Consider the following 12276-nt stretch of genomic DNA (forward strand, 5'->3'; position numbering starts at 1 on the left):
TGGCAGTGCTTTTTCAGTAACTTAGGATACCACGAGTGAAACAGTCCCAAGAATCTAGATGCTCACCCTCTGGTAATATCATTAGATCAGAGTGAACCATGAAAATCCACAGGAGAATAGCACACAAATGGAAACAGCAGATGAGTCTGGCCCTAGCACTTGGGGAGGCCATGGGACCTTCCTATAAAACAAAAATATGAGAATCCACAAGAAAACCAAACAAATGGGAAAAATGCATCTAAAAACTGTTTCTGATGATGATTAAAAAAGCAAAAAAATACTAGCAAAGAATTAGTTTGGAAATGATTGGGTGGGATTGAAGATGTTGCTTACCCCTCTCTGGAGCCCACATAATGGGAATGTTGGGAATTTCTGCAGCAGAAAAACAGAAGAGAAAAGGGATTTCTGACTCCCAGTTCAAGTAAAGCATGTCAATTTAGGACTGGGTAATCTCTTTGGGCAAAAAATAAGAATTCAGCTGAATCTTTGCCCATCCCCAGATACATGCCTTTATTGAGGTTTGCGAAAAATTTAAAGAAGCCCACATCACTTTCATCTCATGACATCCCACCCTTATTCCCCAAAACCACACTTACCTCTAGCACAAGGTGTATAAGAGGGGAAAGGGGATGGTCTTGTGAGCTCATTCCCATATCCACTGCAAAATAGCTTGTGAAGATGAACAGGAGTACCCATTAGCCAATGCCGGCCATTTGTGAGATAAACTGAAGTCATCATTAACTGTTACTCATCACTAGTGTATGTTGGTGTTTGAATTTGGCTTAGATACATCCACACTCTAATGAAGATAATTAGTCTTATGAGTCTTGTGGGGTAACCCTCTTCTATGGCAAGAGTTAAAAGTGCGAAACTTATCAAGACCTTTTTTTACCTTGAGTCTCCCATTCTGTTTACCTTAAACACTCTGTTATTTAACATGGCTTTTAAAAACAAACTAAACCATGTTTCAGAAATCTTAGCTGCTGTTTTGTTTCAGAAACATGTAATGAACTCTGGAACATAGAAACTGAGAAAATCCCAGCAGTAATAGAATTCAGTAATTTAACTCATCTTTCATTTTAGTCATGAGTTTTTTTCAGTATCTTCCTAGTAACTAAGTCAACCAGCCAAGAATCAAACTTCACTATTTCTGTCCTCTTAGAAGTCCATATTGTGAGTGTACTCATCTGCCTGCATAGTAACTTCTTATTAGTAATGCTGAAAACCTACATCTCACTTTGATAAGGCAATACTATGCAAAAAGAAGCCAACTCTTCCCTCTCCTGCAAATTGTGGAGAACCTTAGACACAATAAAGGAATCATTAGTTCTGCTATGCACTGCTGAATTAGGATTTGGAAAGGTCACAGGGACAGAATCCATATGAACTGGCCATGTACTCATATATAATAAAGCTTTTAAGGAATACAGTAGTAATAGGCTAAGCTGACAGAACATTATTTATACTGATCCTCTGGGTATCAGCCACTCATTCTCCTTATAGCTAAGCAAGGCACAGGCATAACAGAGGTTAATATAACTTTGAGTGTAGAAATCAGGGTCACAGAACAGGAATTTCTTCCATACCCAAACTCTCCTGTATCAAATCCTACTATTAGGGCTTAGAAAAAAAAGACAAGGAATTTATGCAGAGGAGACCGAGATTTCCATCAGATGACTAATAACGGCATAAATGAGCCAGGAACAGCATATATTGGCGGAACCAGAGTAGTTATTAATACTACAGAGTACGAGGTACTTAGAGCATGCATTAGCAGTTTTATAAAATCCTGTGATTTTGTGGTCAGCAGCAACTACAGTCAGCCACAACACATGAAAAACAGAATTGCTAGCACCTTCTCTCCAAAGGGAGAACTTTCAAGGCTCAATGAAAATGAACTTGACAAACTGATCTCAGCAAACCATACGAAGGTGTTTATTCGTGGAGAAAAAGATGCACTTTTAACATCTAGTGAAAATTTACATGTCAGTAATAAATAATCCACAGTAGATTATGCACCTCACTATTAATTTGGGTATTCTCATTACAAAAGAATGAGGAAAAACAATATATGCATGAAGTGACAAGAAGCTAAAATACGTCTAAATTAAGGTTAAAAAGTAATACCTTCTTGTTCATAATTGGTAAGACTTTCATGTCTGAGTGTGACAATAGTAATTTTGGTTTTCTGTTCTGGTACTTATACTGATTCAACATTTTGCTAAAGCTTCACTGCTCCATGTGGTAGCGATTACCAAGAGCAGGCAAAGGACTAGTTATAATCCTAAGAATAACTGCTGCAGCCAGCTGTTTTTCCAAGACTCCTCTCGTTTCTTTCCATTTAGTGGCTGGAAAAGCTCCTACACAGCAGGCAAGGAGCAAATAAGAAATTCTCTACTCTTTAATAAGTATTAGTTTTAACGATCAATTATTTTAATAGTGACTCATTTTGCTGTTCTGGTGTGCTTATGTCAAAAGGACTAATCCACTCAATTTTTGATACATCTTAAATCCAAACTAGTATTTTCCCTCTGGTTATCATTTCTTTAAGCTGCCTTCATAGACAAGTCTTCCTAACATGTCTATACATTTTTTTGTTAATTTTCTCCATATTAAGCTTTTATTAAACTCTTTGTAATAGGCCATGACCAGAAAAAAAGAAGACACATTAAGGGCAAGAACTGAATAATTACAGGCCTGACAATGTTTTCAAGATTATTTTGCCTTAACTTGATGTTTAATTTTGTTCAGTTCCCTATTATCTACTGTAAAGAGATGTTTTAATGGAAACTATTTTTAGAAATGCCTAAGAGGAAAAAAATTCCAAAAGTTCTAAATTGAAAATTTCGTTATGCAGAAGTCCTATGGCAGGCATATTTTCCTCCCCCCATTACAGAAAGAACTGCAAGATCCATCCACTGTCACAGCTACGCTGCCAATACAAGCAAAGCCAGTTAATTAAAACTAACAGAGAGATATACATATGAGCTGTGGTCCCTACAGTGAAAACATGGCTAAAGGGTATCAGTAATGCTAAGAATAGGAGAATTCTTCTCTTTACCCCAACAAAAAGGAAATTATAACCATAGTGTTCTTCTGGGTGTATTTTTGAAAGTATTTGGGATCACCGAGATATGAACCGTTTGTCCACCCATGGGATATGTTGAGCATTCTTCCAACTTCCATTCTGATATTACCTTAGAATAAAAAATTTAATTGAAAAATTTAAGACAAAAAAGCAAGATTTCCTGGCTTGTTACTGTGGCTTTGTTTCTCACTCTATGAAACATTCACATCCCTTAATACTGCTTTACTACTGTTTTCTTCTTTTCAACGGAGTTTGCAAACATTACATACATGTTTGAAAGACAGAAAACAGAACTTCTATTTGCTATTTGAAAGTATTAAGGAAAGCTAAACCAAAGCAAGTAAATTGATCCTCAAATGGGCAAAAATACTAAACTGCTTAACAGGAATTCTGTTAGTATTATCTTCAGGGTATGATGATCAGATGACTCTACACAGAAGGTTAAATTACACAGTAGTTAAATAATTCCAAAGATGTTGCCCCAGCATCCTCAGCCAATATTATCAGAGCTTCCAATTTAAAAAAATAGACAGAGAAGCAATTCATGTAATCCTTTTGGACACAGGAGACAAAATTGCTTATTTACTATCTTCTCATTTAACCTATAGAGAACGTCAGGCTAGAACCTGGTTTGGCCTTCCACACAGGATAATTCATTAAACACCATTCATGATTTCTGTAAGGAATACAAGATAACTTGAGTTTTTGAAAACATCTCTCCCACAATCAATCACTTTCGATTTGACAGAATTAAAACAGAGAATACAGCTCTTCTTTAGGTGGATTTGTTTGTGCGATTATTCTCTCATTGTTAAAGAAACCAACCAAACCAAACCCATAAAGTTCTTCCATTATGATGATTTTCTTACTAGACTTTTCTGGCTTAAGCTTCCACTCAGCAGCTATTGTTACAATTCTCTTCAGTAGACTAAGAAAGCTGTTGGTACCTTAAATTATTTTTTCCCAAAGAAAATACAGCCTTTTTTAAAATAGTAATACAGTACATACCTTACATTATTATTTCCCAAAGTACGTACAGATAACAACCAAGTTCCTTCCTACTGTCCTTTATGATACACTAAACTGATAGAGTTGTGTAACTCACACAGAAAGCATTTCTCCTAGCCACCATAGATTTCTTTGACCTTTTTCTATATCCTCTGTGGCATCTGACACTTTTTAAAAAGGCAATGTCAGAAAAGTATGCAGCTTTCCGCTTTAGATACATCAATCCCATATACAGAGACAAAAGTATCCTTTGTATTCCTATTCCATTTTTTTTTCTCACCACCATCTTCATATTTGTCTGTGTTGAGAAATCTAGAGAAAAAACAAGTTGAGACATGTACATTCTTTCAATCTAGTCTCTCAGCTGGACACACAAAGAAACACGTTCAAAACTGCTGTTTAAGTAGCAGATTATCAAGAATTTACCAAGCCCTCTTAATTTATCAAAATTAGCATTCTTCAAGAATGCTCCCTCCGGATGTATTTTCTGCTTTGACTTTTTTTTTTTTTTTTTTTTTTTTTTTTGGTTGGGGGTTTGCGGGGGGGTGAGAGGCTTCTCTTTTTTTGTGTAAGCTCTGATAGTCAAGTAAATGGAGCTGAAACGGGATCTGGCTTCCTTCCTTCTCATATTTCTCACTGTAGTGGTCCTGGTAGTTTGCAACTGCTTCCCATGTAGTGTTTGCAGTTAATGATAACACAACCAAGCTCTTAAGCAATGCTGGTGTGTTACCAAGTTTTCCTGAGAAACTCAAACAAGAGAAAGCACACTTTTTAGCACTTTGTAAGTCAGCTAAATCAGCCTGGAACTTCCCAAGACACAGGCAGTTCTGTAACCTGACAATGTACTGTGTAGTGTAAATAATCTGTATATTGCTGCTTCTCAAAGAAGATGGCAATAGTTGTTTAGTGAAAAGTGTTTTGCAACTAAATATATCAATTCTGGTATAATAACATGTCTTCCAAATAAGAGATTTAAAATCTAATTATAGGTTTTTAAAATTAAATTAATAAGGCATATAAATATATTTGGATCAAATACAGCGTTTCAAATAATAAAATTTATTGAAAAATTAAAGCAGACTGGATAAAGACCTAATCATATAAGGTAGGAACTATTTGGAGAACTAAGAAAAAGGGAATGGCACCTTACAGGGTTGCTGATAAACTTCTAACAGAGTAGCACAGAATCTGGAAGGACTCTGCCTCAGAGCAGCCTATTCCATTTAAGCATATTTGTTGCCTAGATGCACCTGGCAAGGTTTCATAATTCAGACCTTTTAGTAGTAAGCTGGGTTGGAAACGTAATTTTCTAAGAAATATGGAGAACAATAGCTCTCAAAAGGTCTGATGGCAAGTTACAGGATCAGACATCATACATACAGAGTACACTCTATACAAATAGCTCTACACAGAAATCAAACTTAACAGGGACTGAGACCTCCATTAAGAGACACTGAAAACTATAGTCTTAGAATAGACTACAAAAATAAATGCTGGAAAAGGTTATTAAATTGGAAGGTACCTTGACCACTGAAGGGTGAAAAACTGAAACAATAGCCTAGGTAATTAGAGGTTGTATGATTTCTTAGTATTCCTACCACAAAATGACTAATGTCCTGTTTGAAATGAAGACTTCATTCCTCCTCACTATGGAGTCATCCTGAAGTGGCAGTTTGTAAAAAAAAATTAGTTTCTTTTGACCCAGTGATAATACTAAGATGTTTTTGGTATGGCACTAAGAAGAGCTGGATACTGATGAAGAAGAACAGAAGTACTCCCACACCCACAATGAACAATACTAGAAATCCTGCTGCTCTGGAATGGCACCATTTGAAGCAGAGAGGACAAAACCCCCTGCATAGTATTTCCAGTTTAAATTATTCCCTATTAAACAGAAATTATTAGAAATGTCTCAGTGGATAATCTGGGGGGAATGTGTGTTGCATATATATGGCTGTAACATGAAATACCCCGTCGTGTAACAAGCATCTTGTTTCACTGACAAAGTTGATGAGGAAGCAAAGACAGAGCACATGCATGAAAATTACAAATAATTGAGACTAGAAGGGTTGTCGACTACTTGGGACAGAGAAATGGAAGGATACAGACATTAAAATAGTCTGTGGAATTAAGATGGAATTTAAGGAAAATTCACACTAAATTCTAAGGAGCAGCTTGGGAAACAGCAATAGTGAAAGATATCTTAGGAAACTGAGAAAAGCCAGGTGATAGAAAATTTGCAATTGGTAATGATTACAAAAACACCAGTGCAATTTTGAACTGAATATACAAAGACTTTATATTGCAGCAGAATAGACTTTCTTCTCTCCAAATGTGGCTTTTGTGTGGCTCGGTTTGGAGGATTTTATTCATTCAGAGCATGCTTTTTCCAGAAAAATGCTGACAAATAGCAGAGAGTTCCAGAGAACAACAATTTCTTTTCATGGACTAGAAGATTTTGACCAAGGATTAAACAAATATGTGTATATATTGTCAGATTAAATGAAAACAAGTATGTGTCTAAACACATTCAAAAACGGTCTATAAATATTGAAGAATATAATCAGCAAGAACCAAAAGAAGCATTCATAATTTTTCAGAGCACTGGAAAAGGAGGAAGACTGCAAGGAAACATCTGTCTGATTTTACATTATGGAAGAGAGCTCTTCTGTGCTTCTAAAGTCTTCCCAGAATTTTAGGGCTGACAATTATCTGCAGTGTCGGTGAACTGTTTGTGAATACACACAACCACACAGCTCAAGGACGTCTAGCACCAGTTGAGGTGCAGTAAGTTGATTTTTATTGCTACTATCTCAGTACATAAAGTTGGTCTCGTGGTGGGGCAAACAAGACTTGCAAGCCACTCTAGAGAGGAAGGAATGAAAACAGCTAGAAGATTCTGTTAGGGGGCAGACAAGTGAATTTTTTGGACGTACAATTTTGCAAAAGAATAAATGTAAAAGTAAAGAAGACAGAAAACTGCACAGACTCATGTATACACATGAGATTTTTCCTTTCTCCTTTGTATTGACCAACAGCAATAGCGAAAATACATTTTTGTCTCAGGATACCTAGTGATCAATAAAAATGTTGCCACATTCATTTTTTTTCACAAATGTTAACGTATATTATCACTAACATTCTGTAAGAATGTAACTGTCTACCACTCAAGTATTACAGTTCTGAGGAAAAAAAGTTTGCATCTGTAAATACAAACCAGAAGTTCCAAAATAACTTAACTTGGGCCATATGTTCTCTGTCCAGGAACAAACACTTTTACATCAACAAGCAGACTGTATAAACATTTCCAGCATGGATTTAAAAACTACTCCCGTAAATTATAGGGAAAATAAGATTGTAAAAAAAATATCTACAAATTTAAGGCTACACTTCGGTTTTAAATCAAATGCAAACTACCACCAACTGCCATAACAGATGAAGAATTACAGCATTCACTAACAACATCTACAACATGTTTCCTTCAAATTCAGCCATACATTGAGTGAATTTTGTTTTTTAAATATCCACAGTATTCCATTACTTCTAGTCATACAGACAATAAAGTGAAGGATATTCACACTGCTTAATTCAATTGACCTTTGCTTCAAAACGTGAATCACAGTAACTAATTCAAAAGCTTCTCCCCACCCACTGACTAGACCAAGGCTGTAAATTTCGAGACCAGAAACAGGTAAGAAAAATCAGATATTGTGAATATGCCTAAAATAATCTATTCCATTATAAAAAAAGTCATTACACATCACTTCAACAACTGCAATAACCTGGTGTGATTCTGACAGTGTTTAAAAGGCAAAGTGAGTGGGAAAACTGAATATTTTTTTTTTACTCTTAAAATAAATTTACTCATAAATTTATGACATTTCAAGAAGTTAATTTTAATAGATACATTATGCTAGGCACTTAATTTCAATTTATTCAATAATTACAAAATTCAATTAACCTTAATTCTTTGGGCTGTAAATACTCTCAGGAACTAACTTTATCTTGTACAGTACAATAGCAATTATGTATCTATGCTCAGAAAATAAAGCATAAAAATGTGTTTTCTGATCAAAAGTACAGGAGAATTAAGGAGAAGCAGGACTGAATCATTCCAGCTGAAACATGACCCGAGGGACTACTCTCCCTACTCTCAAGAAAAACGCTAAAGTGTCTTCCAGCATCAGATTAAATTATTACCAGCTTTAAAGTCACGTCTTCAAAGATGGCATCTCAATAGCACAATGTCATGATCACATAATTTCATTATCAGTTCAGCAATGAGAGGAAAGCATGCTGGACGAACACTATACGCAGAATAGAGTGAACCACTTCCTACATCAATGCAACTTTTCCTGAAGGCTTGCTACTGCACTTTGCATGTTGACATAATGAATTTTCCATTTCAAATTGGCTCTCTTATTGACCCAAAAGAAATAAAATATGGGCCCAAAGCTTATGCTTCTTCATTAGGATTTTGTTATGGCACACTGGCAAACTAATTTTCTTTCCTTAAAAACATTCGTTTGAGTGAATGATCTAATAAACTATCATAAGAACAAACCTTATCATTGTCACTTTGTAATAAAAACTGAGGATTCGATGTCTCCACTGTGATTTAAGTTTAGTCTTGCAAGTTAATTCAACTTAAATGAGTGAAAATGAGTAAACACTGTCCTATATAAATGCTTTTTACGTATGGGAATAATTCAACAATCAGAACACTTCTGTTAGAACCAATCGAAGGCTTACATACCTACTACGTTTAAAAACAACAGTTTTTCTTCAGTACAAGTTATTCATAATTTTTATGTCAGTGTTATTATACAGTCTAAAGACATTTCAGCAATTCAGGTAAGTTTTTAAAATGGCTCACAGTAACCTCAGAACTAATCAACACCTGTCTTAATTACAGGAACAGCAATGAAGCAATATAAGGAAAATACTAGGTGTCTGCTATGTGCAAAGTTCTCATTTGTTTATTTTTTGTCCCAAATGCTGCTTGAAAATCTGTGGCTAATTTTTAGCACTGGCTGCAATGCTTCCTCTGGCACTACTGTCTAGGCTTGACCCTGCACAAAGGTAATAGATCAGTAAAACTGAAGCAGAGATTCAGCCCTCCTTTTACACAGTGCTGGGAATACAACCTTCAAAACCATTACGTTAGACGCAACTAACAGACCAATTTAATCAACAGATTTTTCACTTTTCTGTTGCTTTAGCATGGTGAATCATCTGCAAATCCAGTTTCACTAGCTAGCACATTGTGGTCATCTTATACCGTTCCCATTTTCTGACACACAGACCTTTAGGCTTTAGTTACTCAAGGTTTCTAGAATGTAGTTTAAAAACATCAGAAGTAATGTACAGGAACATTTTATTTACATGTTTGTTTAGTTACACAAATGTTATACAATAAATTAAGTATTTTTAGATTCCTAATAGGAAAAAGCTAAACTGCGGCACCGGTTGACAGAACATATTTGTAAGCAAAAAGCATTGTATGCATGTTATAATGAACTCAAATCAACTCCAAGTTGAAAGTCTAAGCAATTGAAAACTTGCATGAGTACTTCAGAGAAGTTTAGATGTGTTAAATTACAGAAATAAACACTTCAGGCACTCAAATCTTAATTCTGCCCTTTAGAGAATAAAAGCAAACGAAAAAAATAGTATATGATCTTAAAAGTTCATATCAATCTGATTTGGAACTATAAATACCAAAATACGTCAACAGCAACCACACAGTCATTTCACGTGACAACTCATGGCCATGAGGTTATTAGGTTAAGTTCTTTTTTTTTCTCCCCTTACCTTAGCTCCTTGTAACTGGAATGTAACCAGATACACTGTGCAACATTTACTGCTGCATGTTACCTCCACCACAGTGCCTGTTTAGCTTTCTTTGACAATGTGGTGTCAAGCAAAGAAATAGCAGCTCGGCACAGAATTTTTTCCCTCTGCTATGTGCCTCACACTCTAACCTATAATGCAGTAGTTGTCAATGCAGTAGTCTGCAAAGCAGAATTAAAGGGTTTCTCCTCTCTGACTTTTTCTTGTGCAGGACACAACAAAAAGCCACACAAGTTTTTGCTTTGCAGTGTTTGTACTGCAGTGCTAAGGAAAATTATGCCAAAAAGCCATTAGAATTTTGTTTTGTAAGGGGACTGGAAATCCATTATGCTATGCTATATTCCAGTTTGAAAATGGTTTTGAGTTGGAACCCAAGGTCAGAGTAATTCTCTTGTGCTACATTCTTTTTCTGCTTCCAAGTTGAGTACGACTTGACCTGTCCAGAGATACTGCAAAGTAAAGTTACAGAAGAAATTTCAAAAAGGTATCACCCCCTTCCCCCAAACTCATACATTTCTACACCAAAGGGCAGATTTTTCTTATTCCAGGACTATCTCACCTCTGGAGTGACATCTCGTGGTGCAAACCCTGTTCCTCCAGTTGTTAAAATCAAATTAAGTTCCTTTTCATCACACCAATCTATCAGCGTCTCCTGAAAGAGAACATGAATCCTGTCAGATCTAACAAGTCATACGTAGGATACAGTTACCTCAGAAAACACCTGAATACTTGAAATGTCTTAGAAACAGACACACACACATACAATAAATAGAGGGAATTGTAAAATTACTCATGGCTTTTTATACAAAGATTTTAAACCACTACTTATAAACAACATATGACAGACTAATTCAAGTAGCCTTCATAATATTTTTGGACATGGGAACTGAAATTCTGTTCCCCATCTCTTGGCCTGAAATGGAAAACCAGAATTCAGCTCTTCATTTATATCACTGTTTATTTTGATTTTGAGACATAAATATAATGCTTTACCACATGTTAATACAGTATGTGCATTTAATTCAGATTACATGGCTGATTCTTATTACAGTAACTTTGGTCTCTGTGATTGACTTTTTAATAGCCTGAAAAGGGCAAGAACCACATATTTGTAAGCTTATCTACTAAAAGATGCAATAATACATCTGACACAGAAATACAAAAGATTATCTATAATCATCTTTTCTACATTACCTACATCATCTCAATAGGACTGTGTCTCCCAATTGCAAGGCTGAACTAAAAAAAGCTTAATAAATCTGTCATGTAAATTCAATGACTTACAATACTGGAGAAGTTACGATACTAGAGAAATGTTTGATTTTATTTTAATTCATTTTTTAAATAACCTTTTAAAGTAGTTTTCAAACTGTGATAAAAATCTGACTTAAGCAGAAAAATTACTTGGTCTCAATATGATTGTATTGCTTATCCTTCATAGTCTACTGTGGACTAGAATGTCTGCTTGGAGCTCAAAATTAGCTGCGTTACATTAAGTCTACTCAGGTATTACACAGTAAAGTATCCATCTACAGAAATCGGTCAGATCAATTACTTAGACTGTTGTCCTTACTCTAGCAAAGAAGTCTCATTCTTTGAAAACATCTAGGGCACATTTATGTTTCTGGAATGTTATATATCGGGGAGGAACAAACTATTTCTAAGACTGTTGATTAGAAGCTTATTTATCATAAAATTAGATCTGAGCAATATACTGATCAAAATGCTTAAAACGTTGGTGGTTATAAAGCTGTCTAGAACATTTTAAAAAGTACTACCAATTTAGATTAATCTTCAGGTGTGTGTTCTGCAGGCTTAGCACTGCTCTGTAACTTCCAATTAACACAGCCTCTTCTAAATTGCAGGTAGAATAATCTTTTGTCTGCCTGCAAGCCCCATCATGCAAACGTGTGCCAGGATTACTTGAAGAAGTGGCAAAGCCAAAGGTTCTGTCTTTGTTTCTCCTTTTTTTACTCATGTCTTCCACTTCCCTTTTTGCCTTATGTCTTGTCTTTATTAAAACCACATTCATTTTTCCCTCCTCTGGAGGATGGCATTTTAATTAGGTGGGCTGTAAATTACCAGAAGTTTCTGGTTATACAAACATGTCAAACGAGCTTGAGAAAAGAACACACATAATGTCTCAGACATGCACATAAATGAACTATTAAGTCTGAATTTTGACTTACATTTTGAAAAAATGTGAATTACAGTAGTAAAATCATGCTAAGTCTTAAAATTGTTTGCTTTAATAACATAGTTATGTATCAGAAAAATTATTTTAAAGAGGTGGCATCTTCCCTATCCTATCATCCAGAAACATAATT

The 12276-nt window shown here is 35.4% G+C and overlaps 1 protein-coding gene across 10 annotated transcripts in view; it reads right to left on the minus strand.

Moving 5' to 3' along the window:
* The window catches only part of GPHN (gephyrin), a 297146-nt gene that overhangs the window by 131084 nt on the left and 153786 nt on the right, over positions 1-12276 (minus strand). For all 10 annotated transcript variants that reach the window (XM_040600164.1, XM_040600163.1, XM_040600161.1 and 7 more), the window contains one exon: positions 10509-10601. In XM_040600164.1, the coding sequence (XP_040456098.1) occupies positions 10509-10601 (93 nt within the window). The remainder of the gene's footprint in view (positions 1-10508; positions 10602-12276) is intronic.

This window comes from Falco naumanni, chromosome 7 (genome assembly GCF_017639655.2).
Source record: "Falco naumanni isolate bFalNau1 chromosome 7, bFalNau1.pat, whole genome shotgun sequence".
Classification (NCBI taxonomy): Eukaryota; Metazoa; Chordata; class Aves; order Falconiformes; family Falconidae; genus Falco; species Falco naumanni.